The 18,258-nt window shown below is 34.4% G+C and overlaps 1 protein-coding gene across 1 annotated transcript; it reads left to right on the top strand.

Annotated features, from left to right (window-relative positions):
• Nucleotides 1-2,153: 2,153 nt before the first annotated feature.
• LOC136219336 (probable methionine--tRNA ligase) lies at nt 2,154-8,942 on the top strand. Its single transcript, XM_066006713.1, has 17 exons — nt 2,154-2,424; nt 2,561-2,705; nt 3,151-3,304; nt 3,458-3,613; nt 4,125-4,355; nt 4,514-4,657; nt 5,102-5,192; nt 5,325-5,431; nt 5,530-5,644; nt 6,139-6,257; nt 6,343-6,408; nt 6,527-6,655; nt 6,748-6,888; nt 7,063-7,174; nt 7,337-7,566; nt 7,673-7,774; nt 8,416-8,942. Exons 1-17 carry the CDS (start codon nt 2,283-2,285, stop codon nt 8,644-8,646), a joined length of 2,415 nt encoding a protein of 804 aa, XP_065862785.1. The 5' UTR covers nt 2,154-2,282; the 3' UTR covers nt 8,647-8,942.
• Nucleotides 8,943-18,258: the final 9,316 nt, after the last annotated feature.

The raw sequence follows: 18,258 nt of genomic DNA on the forward strand, positions 1-18,258 counted from the left end.
ACGGGTCACCAATTGGGACAGGAAATTCCCGCCGCATTTACATCCCTAATTGCTATCTGGGTGGACTGCTCCTTCTTCACCGGTAAGTTCCTAAATATAGTTGACTTTCTATCGTGCATTGACAACAATATGGAAAGATTTTGAGTTTCGGTCACCTTTTTCAGCCAATACGTTTTTTGCTCGTTGTTTCTAATAGAACTCTTCTTGTTCAAGTACCAAATTTAATTGTCGTTTGGTCGGGGAAAAAATTTAATAGAATGGGGTCTATCTTATCTCGTAACTGAACAAATTGTTGTTTATAACTACGTATGTTTTTAGAAAATCAGATTCGGTATAATTATAAGGGAAAATTACAAATCTGGGTCAAATGGGAGGCCCATTTACATATTAAACCCATTTACTAATTCTACTACATATCTAGATTGATTTTGTGTGACTTTCCAAAAATACCCTCAATATTTACGCGGAGCTCGCCCCATCCCGTTTGACTTCGCATATTCACCCATATGCGAAGCCTGCGAAGTTAATGTTTTGATTTACTTAATGAATTTAGTTCGCATATGCGAAGCCTGCGAAGCTGAAGTTTGTTTTGCTTGATGAATTTAGTTCGCATATGCGAATGCTGGATATGATTTGAAGCTAATACGCGAAGTGGTATATAACAAAAATTGGCAAACAACAACGGATTCGAACATTAAAATCATAACATTATCAAAATTTACAACAAGATTGCCACAATAACAACATTCAAATCATAACATTATCAAAATTTACAACAAGATTGCCACAATGAACTCTACTAACCAATCATTTTAAAGTGAAACTAACTAATCCGGTACCAAGATTACTCATCCGTTTCAAAATTGACACCGGATTAACTTAGGTCCACTTTGAAGATTGGCACCATGGGATGGACGTGTCCCATGGTGCACCCCGAGATTGACACAACCTCTCATAACGAATCATTTCAGGAGTGAATGTGTCAATCTTGGGGAAGTTCATCCCTATACAGGAAGGAAAATCATCTTCCATACAGCCCAGTACGCCGCCTTCCAGAAAGGGATGTTACGTATTCAACCATCTACAGAAAAAATTAACCGTGTTAGTTATGAAAAAGGACGATTTTAAAATCGCGAAATGAAAATTAGCGAAGCATGCGAATGTAAATGTGCAGGGGAAGAGGTGATTTTACTTCGCATATCGATTTTTTCGTGAAGTCTGCGAGGTCTGAAATGTGACTATCTACGTCGCATATCGATGCTTTCGCGAAGTCTGCGAGGTCTGAAACGTGAGGATCTATTCACAGACTTCGCGAACTAATCGATTCGCGAGGTAGATCCATACGTTTCAGACTCTTTCTCTTCGCAGAACTTCGCGAAATCATCAATTCACGAAGTAGATCATCACTTTCCAGGCTCGTTCTCTTCGCAAAGCTTAGCGAAACCATCGATTGCGAAGTGAATTCATGAAAAAACGCAGAAAAAAACAGATACTTACATTTTTCGTCCCTTTCACCCCCAAAAGCGACAATAACAATATGATAACATGGGAAGAACAAAGGAAATAACGTAGAAAAACCATTTCTTTGATGGTAACAAGAAGAAAGAAACCAAGCAACGAACAGGAAGATGAAAAACCATGACTTCGTTTTCTAGGGTTGAGAAGTTGCAGAATCAAGAGATGAAGAGGGAAAAAAGAGAAATTCATTGTGATTTTGACTAAATGGTGCAAATTTCGTGCAATTTAAAGGAAGAAATGAAGATCAAAAGTCTTGAAATCATTAATGCTGGAGCAACTTTTCGCATAACCAAGGAGATAGAGGGAGCGGCGATTCGCAAGTGGTGGAAGTGGGAAGGTCAAGGGTATTTTTGGAAAGTCACACAAAATCAGTCTAGATATGTAGTAGAATTAGTTAATGGGTTTAATATGTAAATGAGTCTCCCATTTGACCCAGTTTTGTAATTTTCCCTAATTATAATTACTAAACATATTTAATGTAAATAAATGTTTAACTATTAAATTGAGTGATTTTTATAGTTTTAAAAATGTTTTACCATTTTAATGCATGCGCGTGGAACATTTTAGTCGGACGCGCCTCAACGTAATATAAACGCAAATAAGAGGGCATTTAGGCAATAGACAAATTTACCCTACAAAGCCGAGAACAAAAGCGCCTCTCTCCATTTACAACTTCAGTCTGTGTCTCTACCTGAAACAAGCTTCAAGCCAAACATAATCTAGGCTCCCATTTCAGCTCATCGGATAGACTCCAGCAGAATTCCATGGGGGATAGCTCATCAAACACCATCTCCAAAGATGATCGGAAGGCCCCAAAGGTCCCGATCCCTGGCAAGAGAAACATTATGATTACGAGCGCCTTGCCTTATGTCAATAACGTTCCTCATCTTGGCAATATCATTGGATGTATTACTCTTTTTCTGCCTTTCGTTTGAATTTACTGTTTTATTGATTGCCAATTCGAGTTTTTCTAGCTTTAAGTTTCTACATAATTTGTCTAATATTTGTTCCTTTACCAATTTTTTTTGTCACTTGTTCACAGGTGTACTGAGCGCTGATGTTTTTGCTCGATATTGCCGGTTACGAGGCTACAATGCCATATACATGTGTGGTACCGATGAGTATGGAACAGCAACGGAGACTAAGGCCCTGGAGGAGAATTGCTCTCCTAAAGAGATTTGTGACAAGTAATAGCTTTTTACTGAAGTTCAACGCATGTTTGAAAAATTTCCTGACTTTATCTGATGTTCTGTTCTGTTAATGAGTTTTGGTCCTGAAAGATTTATTAATAGTTGAATTTACTAGTTTTCTACTCCAGTTCATGACATGTTTAAATATTTTTCAGCCCTTATTTGCTGTTCCTTTTCTGTCTTCTTGTCCTGAAAGATATATCAATAGTTAAATTCTGTATTGATTGTTCCAATACTGTGCGTATGTAATGTTTAGTATGGATTAGGCCTATTAAAATACACATTGAAGTTAGTTATGCAATCAGGGAAACATTTGTAGTACAATTTTCTTTTGCTGTGTAGGCAGATTGGTCATCTGATGCTTGTGTGGAAGATGATTTATTGACGGCACCAAATTTCCAATTGTCTTTAACTTCTTCCCTGTGCCTTTTTTTCTCTCCAGGTATCATGCAATTCATAGAGACGTTTATAACTGGTTCAATATAAGTTTTGATGAATTTGGACGCACATCAAGTCCACAACAGACTGAAGTTTGCCAAGCAATTTTTAAGAAGTTGTTAGAGAACAATTGGCTTTCTGAGAACACAATGCAGCAGGTATGGAGTATATTTTCCTCTATTTGGATAACACATGCTTAATTGCTTGGTTGATTGTTATGTTTACTTCTGGTCTGTCATCTACTTGGCCTCTATTTGGTCTAATCATTGTGGTGATCTTGGTATATGCTACTAACTCTTACTCTGATTCAGCTCTACTGTGATACCTGCAAAAGGTTCTTAGCTGATCGGCTTGTAGAGGGTACTTGTCCGACTGAAGGGTGTAATTATGATTCTGCACGAGGAGATCAATGTGAAAACTGTGGAAAGTTGCTGAATCCGACAGAGTTAAAAGATCCTAGGTGCAAGGTGTGCTTTGTATTTTTTTCTCCTGACATTCTTTTCCTTTCTTTATGATTCCAGCCATCTCCCACTTAATTGGAGCTTTGTTGCATGTTTGTGGCATTGCCATCTAGATTTGTTATACTTTGGACCTTGAATGTTTAGTGCAACCTAGAAACATGAGCTTAAATATGTTAAAGCCCATTTCACTTTTGGTTTTCTTTATGCCCCTACAATTATTTTCTATAGGAAGGATACCTTTTGGAGACTACATTAGGTGCATTATTACTTGATAGCAATATCAATAAATTAAATGTGGAAACTAAAATTATGCCTGTGTGATTAACCCGCTGCTGCACTTTGAACTTCTTTCTAAGCCAGAAATACAATTTTTTTTTCATTGAAATGCTATTTAAAGAAATAAATAAGCAATTTGACAGCTAATGTTAGTTAACCACTTCTTCACTTTTAAACATAGTATAACAAGAAACTCACGATTTATCTTAATTTGCTTCACATTTATCTTTTACCTGAACAGGTTTGTCGAAATACTCCACGCATTCGTGATACAGATCACTTGTTTCTTGAGCTTCCATTGCTGAAGGATAAACTGGTAAACTACATTGAGAACATGTCTGTAGCTGGATCCTGGAGTCAAAATGCTATTCAAGCAACTAATGCCTGGTTGAAAGAAGGACTAAGACAGCGATGTATTACCAGAGATCTGAAGTGGGGAGTTCCAGTACCACACGAGAAATTTAAGGATAAAGTTAGAACCCATTTTATACATTCTAATTGCTTTTTGTTACTGTGGAATGGTTTTCTTTCATCATCTTATTGTCCTTGTGAAAATTGATGTGCACATTTAAGACAAATTACATTTTTACTTGATGGTATTTTTCTAATCTGCAATGACATAATTGGTAGGTTTTCTATGTCTGGTTTGATGCACCTATTGGGTATGTCTCAATCACTTCATGCTACACTCCAGACTGGGAAAAGTGGTGGAAGAATCCTGAAAATGTGGAGCTCTATCAGTTTATGGGCAAGGATAATGTTCCTTTCCACACTGTAAGCTCACTATTCTCAATTTTTTTTAAATTTATTTGTTTATCATATATGACCTGTGTATATGGGCGAGCCTTGGCGCAACGGTAAACGTTGTTGTTGTGTAACCAAGAGGTCATGGGTTCGAGTCTTAGGAGCGGCCTCTTGCCAATTAAATTGGTAGGGGAAGGCTTGCTCCTAGTACACCCTTGTGGTGGGATCCCTCCCCGGAGCCTCGCTCAGCGGGGACGCGTAGTGCACTGGGCCGCCCCTTTATATGACCTGTGTATATAGATATATAGTTGTCTAAAATGGACATTACACATCTTTCTCTTATAACTCTACAAATGTTTTGAACCTGTGACTTGGAAGATGGTTGTGTTCTTTTCTCTAATGGCAGCCTGGTTACTTTACTTGTAAGTGGTCAATATCTTGATTTCATGAAATGTAATTATTTCATTGTTACAGGTTATGTTTCCTTCTACTCTTCTTGGGACTGGTGAAAATTGGACCTTGATGAAGACTATAAGTGTTACTGAATACTTAAACTATGAAGCAGGTTAGTGTTGTGGGGCGCACCAATATGCAATTGTTGGTAGTTGTTGTGATATCAAGGGAAAAAAGAAATGATGATTACTTTTATAATGAAGATGGTGACCTTATGTCTTGTATTGGCAATTTTTTAATCTAGGAAAGTTTTCCAAGAGTAAAGGCATAGGAGTTTTTGGTAATGATGCCAAAGATACAAATATTCCTGTAGAAGTGTGGAGATATTATTTATTGACAAACAGACCTGAGGTAATTGTCTTCTCTGTTTTTCAGACTATAGTTTAACATATTCTAACCGGTTTTTCCAATATATATATTACTTATTTTGTTGGTCTCATGTTAATTAGGTTTCTGACACGCTGTTTACCTGGTCCGATTTGCAAGCCAAACTCAACAGTGAGTTGCTCAGTAATTTGGGCAACTTTATCAATCGAGTTCTGAGCTTTATTGCTAAACCTTCAGGTACATCAGCTGCTTGAGATTTGTCCTTGGATTTCTGAAATTCTTGGTTGATAAGCCTGATTAGGCTAGAGGAGTTGCATATTTCCATCAATGAAAGGGTTTAATATTTAGAATTTACTGGCTCAAGTTATTATTTACCTTTTCTTTTCTTGAACTTGTATCATTTTGAACTATTTTTCCCCAATACCTGTTCAGTCCAGTTGACGTAGATTCTGAAGCTTTGGTTGGATTAATCATGCCATGATTTCTTTTATATTTTTTTTGGGGATAAATTTTCTCCTAAAAGAAAGAACTTGTGCATGATTTAATTATCATATAATTTCTTTCATATGCTTTGAAGACTCTTTATAATAATATTAGGGGACTTTCATAACGTTTGTGGTTGGGCTGGTGTTAAATGTGATGCTCCTAGAGCTTCCATGATAAGATTTTCTGGATGTGGCTTTGCTTATAAGAAAAAAGGCATAATGATTGATTGACTGTTAAATCTACAGGCACAGGATATGGTTCAATTATTCCAGATGCTCCTAATGCTGACTCACATCCCTTAACAAAGAAATTAGCTGAAGATGTTGGTAAATATGTGGAGCAATATATTGAAGCCATGGAGAAAGTAAACATATATTTCCAAATTTTGTTGTTTCATAATGCATGCCACTTCGATTTTACTCATGTTTGTCATGGCAATTTTTTTCCAGGTTAAATTAAAGCAAGGACTAAAAATTGCAATGAGCATTTCTGGTGAAGGAAATGCATATTTGCAAGTAAGTATATTTGACTGCCATTACTCTAGTTCAGAAAATTCATTACATGTCATAATGCCATTCTGCTGTTTTAAGATGGCTGCAAGACCAATACTTTTCCTAATGTGTTTTTATGCAGGAAAGCCAATTCTGGAAGCTTTACAAGGAAGATCAACCTTCTTGTAACATCGTTATGAGAACTTCTGTAGGTCTTGTATATCTTCTTGCAACTTTATTGGAACCTTTCATGCCATCCTTCTCTGTTGAGGTATGTTAAGTTCTATGTTTCCATAAGATGTAATCACAGAATGGTTTATTAGAAAAGAATTGAATCTGAAATTGTTTTTTTTGGTATACAAGGTTTTCAAGCAGCTTAATATGTCTCTTGAGCAAGCCTCACTTTGTGATGATAAGGGAGATATTGATCAGGCAAAGAGACCGTGGGAGTTTTTACCTCCCAATCATAAAATTGGGACACCAGAGCCACTGTTCAAGGAACTGGTACATCCTCTCATCTCTCAAGTGTTTGTTTGCAATTTGCATCGGGTGTCTGTTTGATGTGTTGGTTAGGTGCATTTACATGTCTTGGTTGTTGGTGTGTGAATGGGGATGAGACACAGGGCATATTGCTACCCCAGTCCAAAATTTATCTAATTAGCATTTATTGATGTGCAGAAAGATGAAGAAGTGGATTTCTTCAGGAAGAAATTTGCTGGAAGTCAGGCAGAGAGGGCAGAGGCTGAAGCAGCAAAGACTGCCGAGCAACTGAAGAAGACAAAAATTTCAGGTCATAAATTTTCCTAATGTTCTCATTTCAATTAAACAATTGTATTGTTCGTCACAGAAACGATTCTCAGTTTTCCCTTATTACTTGTTATAATTACATGTAAGAGTAGTTGGTTTTGGTTTCAAAAGTGTAGCTTACATGAGACATTTCTTGGGTTAACAGATGGTGGGAAGAAGCAACAAGCCAAAAAAACAGCTGCTGTTGCCAAATCAAAGAGCACTGTTGAGCCAGAAATTACCATCACCAGACTTGATATTCGTGTTGGTCTAATTACGAAAGCTCAGAAGCATCCTGATGCAGACTCTCTATACGTGGAAGAAATAGATTTGGGAGGGGAGACCCGAACAGTTGTTAGTGGACTTGTCAAGTATATACCTCTTGAAAAAATGCAGGTAATTTTTGTATCTTTTACAGATAATAATACTAATGTGGTAAATTTTTCACTTTCTGGAAGTGCCTTTCTTATGAGGTTGTTCATAATTCTGGTTGCTATTGCAGAATAGGAAAGTATGTGTTCTTTGTAACTTGAAGCCAGCAACCATGAGGGGTATCAAGTCACAAGCTATGGTTCTTGCCGCTTCCAACAGTGACCACACCAAGGTTAGCAAGTCAATTCACTGCTTCAGAATCTTGTTTACATCTATTCTCTTGTTTCTGGAGCTTCATTTTCCATGTTATTCAGCTTGAACTAGTTAGTACTAAGAACCATTGCTAGAATGTAGATGTCAGCCCCTTGGATTCTTTTTTCTATGGGGCTAAATTCATTAAAAGATCGTTTGAACTAATTCCCAAAAAGTATAAATTTGTATAATATTAGAACTTGGTAACTGATCTCAGCATTCAAGTATTGAAAGAAACTCATCTAAGCAAAAAATCTCACATAGCTTGATCAAATTTGGCCTAGAAATACATGCTAGTAAGGTCTAGTTGGTGGCAGTATCATTCATTTTTATGCTAAAATTCAGGTTTCGACTGATAAGCTTATGCTATTTAAAGATAATTTGTGTTATGTATGGCTGTCAACTTCAATTTGGAAGCACATTGCTAATAATGATCAGCATGTGTTTATGGGATGAAAGTTGCAGCTGATGTGTTCAAAACCCAACATGTTTTTTTTTTTTTTTAGTTATCATAGTGGAGATTATACTGATTTGATGTTGAGAAGAAGACTACTAGTACTAAGATCTCTCATACATGTTGCAATTACTGAAGTAATTTTGTCAATTATGGATTCCGTTCAGGTTGAGCTAGTAGATCCACCTGAATCTGCTATCGTTGGAGAGAGAGTTACCTTTCCAGGCTTCGAAGGCGAGCCCGATGATGTTCTGAATCCCAAGAAAAAGGTGTGGGAAACATTGCAAGTCGATCTGCAGACTAATGCGGATTTGGTGGCTTGCTACAAAAATATTCCACTTACAACTTCGGCCGGGGTGTGCAAAGTTGAATCAATTGGTAGTGCTTCAATAAGGTAAATTGGTACCTTCAAGCACTAAGTTATTGAATTAGAGAGCGCCCACGATTTTGACTCCATTATTTTACATATTGTCTGATTTTCAATTTCATGTAAAAGTGAATTTTCTCAAGGATAAACTTTTTTTTTCCAGTAGAATTTCAGAAAGAAGCATGATATTACTCCATGTATTATTGACATGTGATAGAATTGTAATTTGAGTTCTAGAAGTTAGATGAGGGTTAAAAATACCTTAATCATCTAGTAAAATTGCTGATTTGTAAATCTATTTATAAAATTAGACTGTTTTGGTGCTTATATTATATTGGGTATTTAGACCCTCTCCAATGGTTAAAGCCAAAATGGATTTTCTCCGTTTTTACGGTACCATTTGGGTCGCCACCAATGGTACTGCAAAGCCTTGTGCCATTTGGGTCTTCCATGTCAAATTGAGGGCTGTTCCATACATGTCAAGTTTGACATGTGTACTAAATTGTTATCTACATCAACCTTCAATAATTACTTTTAGGTTTAATATATCATGATCCTTTCAACTTGGCCAAAATCGTTTCATGAACTCATTAGCCTCTTGAATACTAAAGTTACATGATTAATTTTTTAAATTCAACAGGTAAAATAAGAGAAAATTTAGATAAATAACCAAGTAGATCATTATAAGTAAACACACTTGTTTAAAGTAATATAATTACTTGGAAAATTGAAAAATATGTTACTTTAAATAAATTTAAACCCAGATTATTGTAAGTAAGTTTAGGTGATCAATATGTCACTTTAAATAATTTCAAGTGACTGATAGGTCACTTTAAGCAAGTTCAAAGGGTAAATTACATCTATGGCCACTGAACTTTATCCATTTTAATATTGTAGCCATTGAACTTCAATTCTTATTAACGGTATGGTCAATGAACTTCACACTTTTTAACACCGGTGGCCACTCAACGTCTCAAAACGACCATTGACGGTTTTAAAAAAAAAAAATTCAAAGAGTTAATGATATTCTAAGGAACTTTAATTCTTGAATTTTTTTTTTTTTTTTGAGATTATTTAGGCGTTGTTTGGTTAGGAGGGAGAGTGTGAATTTTTAAAGAGAGAAAACTCCAAAAAATGTGATTTTGAAAAATAAAAAATGGTTTCATGGTAATCGTCGTTCTAAACAATTTTAATTCTTGAATATTTTCATTTTGAAGTCGTTAACGGTCATTTTGAGAAGTTAGTTAAACTTGAGTGACCACCGATGTTAAAAAGTGTAAAGTTCAATGGCCATACTGTTAAAGATTAAAGTTCAGTGGCCATAATATTAAAATGATAAAGTTCAGTGGCCATGGATGTAATTTACCCCAAATTCAAATGACTAATGAGACACTTTGTAATTTAAAACATTCCTAATAGCAAATAAAAAGGATTGACTTGCAAATAAGAAGAATTGGGTTGACACATTAGAGAGCTTCTTACTACTAATAGGGATGTTCATGTGTCGATCCAATCAAGGAATGAATCCATAGATTGGTTGTCAATAACCAATCCAACATTGATTAGATTGGTTTTGGTTATTTATTCAAACTTATTATTTTAGTTAGATTAAATTGTTTAATCAATTTTATTCTAATATGATACGGATTTGAAACGATAAATAACTCCTCTTTAACTAAACTATAAGGAAATAAGATTTGAAACCTAGGTTAAAAATAACATAATATCCATAAATACACCACTAACATAACTTAAGGCATTAGGGGTAAAATAGTTACAATAAACTAATGACAAGCTAGTAAATAGGTTAAAAACAAAATAGTAAATAAATAGTGGTAAAACAGGAAATAGAACATAATGTAGAAATTGCAGAACTTGCTGGTTAAGTTAGTCCACACGGCGTATGGAAAATGACGCATGCGGATTGAAATTTTGATCATCCACACGTCGTGAATCCACAAGCCATGTGAATTAACTAAAAGAAACAGAGACTCGGGTTATTGGCCACACGCTATATGGGCTTCTACACATGCTGTGTGGGGGCCTTGGTCACTCTTCCTTGCCAATGTTCAAAATCTACACAACGTGTGGCTGTTCTCACATGTCGTGTGAGCCATGTTTTGGTAATTCCCCTACATCTCCCTTGACGCCCTCATCATTCTCTGTTCCCCGAAAAGAATTAGACCTTAAGGCTTGGTAGTGTGCTCGAGAGATGCATCCGGCTTGAACGGACTCAAATCTCGAACATTAAATGAAAGAGACATATTTCCCAACCAATTCGGGAGTGCTATATGGTACGCATTGGCATTGACTCTCTTGATAATCATATAGGGGCCATATTTTCGAGGTTGAAGCTTCTACTCAGGGCATTAGCTAATCACTCCTTGATCAAACACACCATACTTCATCCTTGAATTCAAATTGCACATCCCTTTGGTGCTCATCGAGTTTGGCCTTCAACTTGACATTTTGCTCTTCAAGTTTTTGTTTCACTTCATCATGCATTTGTTGGAATTCATGAGCTAGCTTTTGAGCAGGAATACTAACTTTATCCTCTTTTGGTATGCTCACAATATCAAGGGTGTGGTTGGGTACTTTGGTGTAGACCTTTTCAAAAAGCGAGTTTTTGGTTCCCAAATGAATGGCCACGTTGTATGCAAAATTCTCTTGAGCTATCGCCAAGTCCCACATCTTCGACTTACCATTACACGAGGTTCCACAAGGTTCGGTTCACCACCTTGGTTTGGCCATCGGTTTGAGGGTAAGCGGTAGTACTAAACTTCAAGGAAGTGTCGAACAAAGCCCAAAGGGTCCTCCAATAGTGAGTTAGAAACTTGGTATCCGATCGAACACAAACTTGTAAGTGTTCCGTCGTCTCGCATAAATAACATCTCTATCGTATGCCAAGGTCTCCCCAAAAACATATGACATGCAACCATATCCACAGGGCGGATGTAGGGGGCATTTGCCCCCCCCCCCCCCCCCCCCCCCCTCAACAAATAATAATAAAAAAATTTGTTAGTCCAAAACGACGTCGTTTTGGTTCCCCTCAAAACGACGCTGTTTTGCCTTGTGAGTTTTTGATATAAAAAGAAGGGTTAAGATTCAAAAAATCCCTAACATTTTGGGTCAGAAGCAATTTTATCCCTAATGTCTAAAATGGTGCAATTTTACCCTAATGTTGGAAGCCAAAAGCAATTTTACCCCTAACATTGATAAATGGGGACAATTTGAGAAATAATTCATCAAACTATCTTCTCGGTCATGAATCTTGTCATCCACACTTCACACATGCGTTATTTTATCAGTAACAAATCACAAACATATGTTGGGATGTGAAAAAATATTAAAAATATAGTGTCTTTTGTACGAATTAGACAAAAAAGTTCAAAAAATCCACCGAATTTATAAATATTAATCTCCAATTTTATTATTAAATTACAAAAAAACATTATATCCTTTTTTTTAGAACAAATTGATATGCAATTGGTGCAAAATAAAGAAAAAAATGGATGTATTTTATTATAGTGTCTGAAATTGATCCAATTTATCAACGTTAGGGGTAAAATTGCTCTTGGCTACAAAAATTAGGGGTAAAATTGCACCATTTTAGACGTTAGGAGTAAAATTGCTCCTGGTCCTAAACGTTAGGGGTATTTTTGCACCTTAACCCTAAAAAGAAGCAGTATATGTAGAGGCAGCAGATTGTTTTCAAGCTATGACAGATCGTAGATGTCAATTGCCACCTCGTAATCGTCGATCTACTTAGCATTAGAAGTTTTTTTATTATTATTTTAAGATATTTTATATCGAATAACAATTATGTACTAAAGTATATTTTTTTCAATTAATGTTATTTTGTCTAAAAAAAAATTTATATAGAGTTTTGTCCCCCTCCCTCAAATCCTAGATCCGCCACTGCATGTCCTCGAGAGTTGATTGACTCGAAGCTCCACAACACTCTTGATCCAACTCACACTATATGGGTTAGGATGTTCCTCCACAATCAACCCAACCTTCTTCGCGGGAACATTCCTAATTATGTTCTCTTGGTTCCCGCTATCAATAATGACAGTACATTTCTCCCCTTACAAGAAACGTCGAGTTTGACACAAGAAATCTCCTCACAACATGTATGACCTGAGTCTCAAGCTCCTCATCATCCACATCCTTAAGTGGCTCACAATATACGCCATCATTATCATTAGAGTCATCTTCTGCTTTACTATATTGCCGCTTCTCCTCTTAGGGCACTCATTGGAGTGATGTCCAGACTCATTGTATCTAAAGCATTTGCAAAGTGCTAACTTGGCATATGGGTTGTTGTACTAGGAGGCGGTGGTGCTCCCCTCAACGGCCTCACATCCCCGGTCAGTAATATTTGATAATATTTTCCATTTAGAGTATTCTCATATGTGAAAAAAACTAACCAATTTGTTAAAAAAATTTACCACATGTAAATATAATAAAATTATAATTTTTTTCTTGATATACTTAATATGTAGATAAATAAGAAAAATCAATTCCTTATTTATTTACATATTAAATCCATATGAAAAAAAAATTAAATTAATTTCCACGTGTAAAAAATTGTGTTATGGTGTTTTTAACAAAAATTATACGATATTTGCGGAAGTTTTTAGAGAAACGTTATGTATGCCCTTGAGAGTATTTTAGTAGGTAACATTTAACCTATTTTAGATGAAAAACTAATTGATTTGTTAAATTGTTTTACCACAGGACACAATTTTTTACATGTAAATATAATAAATTATAATTTTGTTTTTTATAGACCTAATATGTAGATAAATAAGAAAAAAATTAATTCCTTATTTATCTACATATAATATGAAAAAAAATTAAATCAATTGTCATGTGTATAAAATTGTGTAATGGTAGTTTTAACAAAAAGAATATGATATTTGCGGAACTCTTTAGAGAAAAGTTATGTTTTCCCTCTAGAGTATTCTCATGGGTGACATTTAACTTATTTTAGAAGAAAAACTAATTGATCTGTTAAATTTTTTTGCTACACGACATAATTTTTGACATGTAATATGTAAATATAATAAAATTACATTTTTTATAGACTTTTTTTATAGACTTAATATGTAGATAAATAATATAAAAAAATTATTTCATTATTTATCTACATATTAAATTTATGAAGAAAAAAATTAAATCAATTGTGACATGGTTTTTAAAAATAAAAAAAATGTTATACATATTAAGTTATGTGAAAAAAAATAAATCAATTTGTCATGGTTAAAAACAGTGAAAAAAAATTAAATCAATAATCACATATGGTTTTTAAAAACAGAAAAAGGTGTCTGCGAATCCAGGAAATCGAACCCTGGTCAGTACCGTGGAAGGGTACTATGATACCACTACACCAGATGCGCTTTGTTTATTTTAGATTTCTCTTACGCAGTATAAATTATTTAACTAATTTTGAAAACATTAGCCTGGACCGCCGGCTTAGACACCAATTTGGTGTTATTTGAAAAAAATGGACCGTTTTTAAGGGAAAATTACAAATCTGGGTCAAATGGGAGGCCTATTTATATATTAAACTCATTTACTAATTCTACTATATATCTAGACTGATTTTGTGTGACTTTCCAAAAATACTCTCAATATTTACGCGGAGCTCGCCCCATCCCGTCTGACTTCGCATATTCACCCATATGCGAAGCCTGCGAAGTTAATGTTTTGATTTACTTAATGAATTTAGTTCGCATATGCGAAGCTTGCGAAGCTGAAGTTTGTTTTGCTTGATGAATTTAGTTTGCATATGCGAATGCTGGATATGATTTGAAGCTAATACGCGAAGTGGTATATAACAAAAATTGGCAAACAACAACGGATTCGAACATTAAAATCATAACATTATCAAAATTTACAACAAGATTGCCACAATAACAACATTCAAATCATAACATTATCAAAATTTACAACAAGATTGCCAACCAATCATTTTAAAGTGAAACTAACTAATCCGGTACCAAGATTACTCATCCGCTTCAAAATTGGCACCAGATTAAGTTAGGTCCACTTTGAAGATTGGCACCATGGGATGGACGTGTCCCATGGTGCACCCCGAGATTGACACAACCTCTCCTAACGAATCATTTCAGGAGTGAATGTGTCAATTTTGGGGAAGTTCATCCCTACACAGGAAGGAAAATCATCTTCCCTGCAGCCCAGTACGCCGCCTTCCAGAAAGGGATGTTACGTATTCAACCATCTACAGAAAAAATTAACCGTGTTTGTTATGAAAAAGGACGATTTTGGCTTCGCGAAATGAAAATTAGCGAAGCATGCGAATGTAAATGTGCAGGGGAAGAGGTGATTTTACTTCGCATATCGATGCTTTCGCGAAGTCTGCGAGGTCTGAAATGTGACTATCTACGTCGCATATCGATGCTTTCGTGAAGTCTGCGAGGTCTGAAACGTGAGGATCTATTCGCAGACTTCGCGAACTAATCGATTCGCGAGGTAGATCCATACGTTTCAGACTCTTTCTCTTCGCAGAACTTCGCGAAATCATCAATTTACGAAGTAGATCATCACTTTCCAGGCTCGTTCTCTTCGCAAAGCTTAGCGAAACCATCGATTGCGAAGTGAATTCATGAAAAAACGCAGAAAAAAAAACAGATACTTACATTTTTCACCCCTTTCACCCCCAAAAGCGACAATAACAATATGATAACATGGGAAGAACGAAGGAAATAACGTAGAAAAACCATTTCTTTGATGGTAACAAGAAGAAAGAAACCAAGCAACGAACAGGAAGATGAAAAACCATGACTTCGTTTTCTAGGGTTGGGAAGTTGCAGAATCAAGAGATGAAGAGGGGAAAAAGAGAAATTCATTGTGATTTTGACTAAATGGTGCAGATTTCGTGCATTTTAAAGGAAGAAAGGAAGATCAAAAGTCTTGAAATCATTAATGCTGGAGCAACTTTTCGCATAACCAAGGAGATAGAGGGAGCGACGATTCGCAAGTGGTGGAAGTGGGAAGGTCAGGGATATTTTTGGAAAGTCACACAAAATCAGTCTAGATATGTAGTAAAATTAGTAAATGAGTTTAATATGTAAATGGGTCTCCCATTTAACCCAGTTTTATAATTTTCCCCTGTTTTTAAGTAGAGAGTTAAAAGAGTTTCCATTAGGGCAGTTTGAACCCCATAGTAGTAAGGAACTCTGACCATTACGATGCATAAGCAGCCGTAATGGTAAGAAAACATTCAGCACACAAAATGAGTTGTCTAAGAGATTCTTCTTTAATTTTTTAATTTCAGCTTTCTTTTAGTTTTTCAAATGAGGATGGTTGTTTAAATTTGTTTAAAAAAAAAGGATGGTTGTTTAAATTAAAATTTAGAGTAAGTATGTTATTAATTAGGGTAATTAATTTATTAGTCCCTATATTTTGACAAAACACACTATTTAGTCCCTGTATTTTTAAAAACACACGATAAAGTCCCTAACGTTTTTCTCGGTGAACTGTTTAGTCCCTAACGTTTTTCTCGGTGAACTGTTTAGTCCCTGCCGTTAGATTCTCATGAAGATTCTGTTAGTCAATTTGGATTTACGTTCTTCTTTTCCTTTATTTTCATTTCCTTTAAACTCTAATGCATCTGAAATTAACTTTGAATGTTCTTCTTCTTGATTTTCTTCTTAATCGTTCAAATTCGTAAGCATTGGGTCTGTTCTTTTTATTGTTCTCCATACAAATAGCTTCTTCTTCTAAATTGGATTTTCTTTTCTGAAGTTTGAAGGTAAATAGTAAAGGGTAATTTAGTAATTTCCGAAGTCATAAACGGTAAAAAAATCTAACAAACAGGCGGAAGGACTAAACAGTTCGCTGAGAAAAAGGTTAGGGACCTTACCATGTGTTTTTGAAAATACAGGGACTAAACAATGTGTTTTGTCAAAATATAGGGACTAATAAATTAATTACCCTATTAATTATGATAAATAATTTATTAGTCTCCACTTTTATAACATATTGTTTTTTTTTGAAACCAACGTAACACATTGTTTAGTCCTTATATTTTAAAATATATATTATAAGGTTTTTATTTTTTTTTGCCACGGTTAACTATTTGGTCAATTTGTCTATTTTTGTAAATTTTTAACTAAACATATCTTAGCTTTCAGGATAGTCAGTACGAAACAAAATGACTATGTTACTCTGTTATTTTCAAACTGTCTAAAATATTTATTATGTTATTAATATAGTTACAAAAAACAACAAAACATGTACGAAACTGCTTCAAATTTTTGATAAAATTGTTTGAAAGGTCTGATACAGTAAAATAATAGTAAACCAGTCTTTTTCAAATTTTCGATTGCACATAAAATTGATCTTGCTTGAAAATATTAGATTTGCACAATTTCATACGTTAGAGCTAAAGTAGCACTTCACTTGAAACGCCTGAGTTAAATTTGATTCTTATACCTTTAATAAATTATTATAAACCGTGATTAAAGTGTAAAAGACAGTGATCGAACTAATTAGAGTGTAAAAAAACTAACAAATATAATGTGATCGAACTGTAAAAGATAGTTATGCGTTAAGGAGCGAAACGTGCTAAAAATTATTAATAATATTTTTGTTAAAATGCTAAAAACTAAAATTGATCTTGCTTGAAAACGTACATTAAGGTTAAATTTACACAATTTCATACGTTAGGATTAAATCTGCACTGCACTTGAAACGTTAAAGTTAAATCTTTAGTATATTACTACCAAAAAATTATGTTATAAAATGCTAACTGTCTAAAATATTTACTGTGTTACTAATATAGTTACAAAAAATATACGCAACTGCTTCAATTTATCGATAAAATTTGAAATGTCCGATGTGACAGTTAAATAACAGTGAAACCAATTTTTTCAAATTTCCAATAGCGCATGGCTAAAATTGATCTTACTTGAAGACGTTAGGGTTAAAAATTAGAAGTTTTTTTATTTTTTAATAAATTATTATGAATCATGATTAAATACACGTGTAAATTTAATGTTTCAAGTGAAGTACAAATTTAGTTTTAATACTAGCATGAGTACCCGTGCAATGCACGGGATGCTCAATAATTTTCTTCACTTACATATATTTATTTATTCATGTATAAATATAGTTGAAATAAATAATAAATAAAATAATTTAAATCCATTTAATTTATTGCACAGATTGCATATTTTTAATTGATAAAATCTATAAAATAATTTTAACATTTTATTTTAATACGTCTTGAATTATATAGTTCATTTTTCCTTTTTAAACTTTTATACATTTATGAATTTAATCAATAATCATCAAATTTAACGTTAAACTGAGTTTTATGTTCAAAGCCGAATTTTTTGATTATCGGAGGTTTAATGTGATAAAAAAATAAAAGATCAGAGCTTTAAAATGTTAATTTAAAATAAAAGATCAAAAACTTAATACACTAAAAAACTATGAAAGATAAGAAGATTTTCAACTGAAAACATATACAGAATAAAATAAATGTAAAACCAAAGAAATTTGAAGAGAAATTATAATTCTTCAAAAGTATGCAGAAGATGCATGCATAAATATGAACCCACTTTGTGCATTGAACTACTTTGCAATTCTCAGGGCTCTAGATGATGAAATT

Source organism: Euphorbia lathyris, chromosome 2, assembly GCF_963576675.1.
Source record: "Euphorbia lathyris chromosome 2, ddEupLath1.1, whole genome shotgun sequence".
NCBI classification, from domain to species: domain Eukaryota; kingdom Viridiplantae; phylum Streptophyta; class Magnoliopsida; order Malpighiales; family Euphorbiaceae; genus Euphorbia; species Euphorbia lathyris.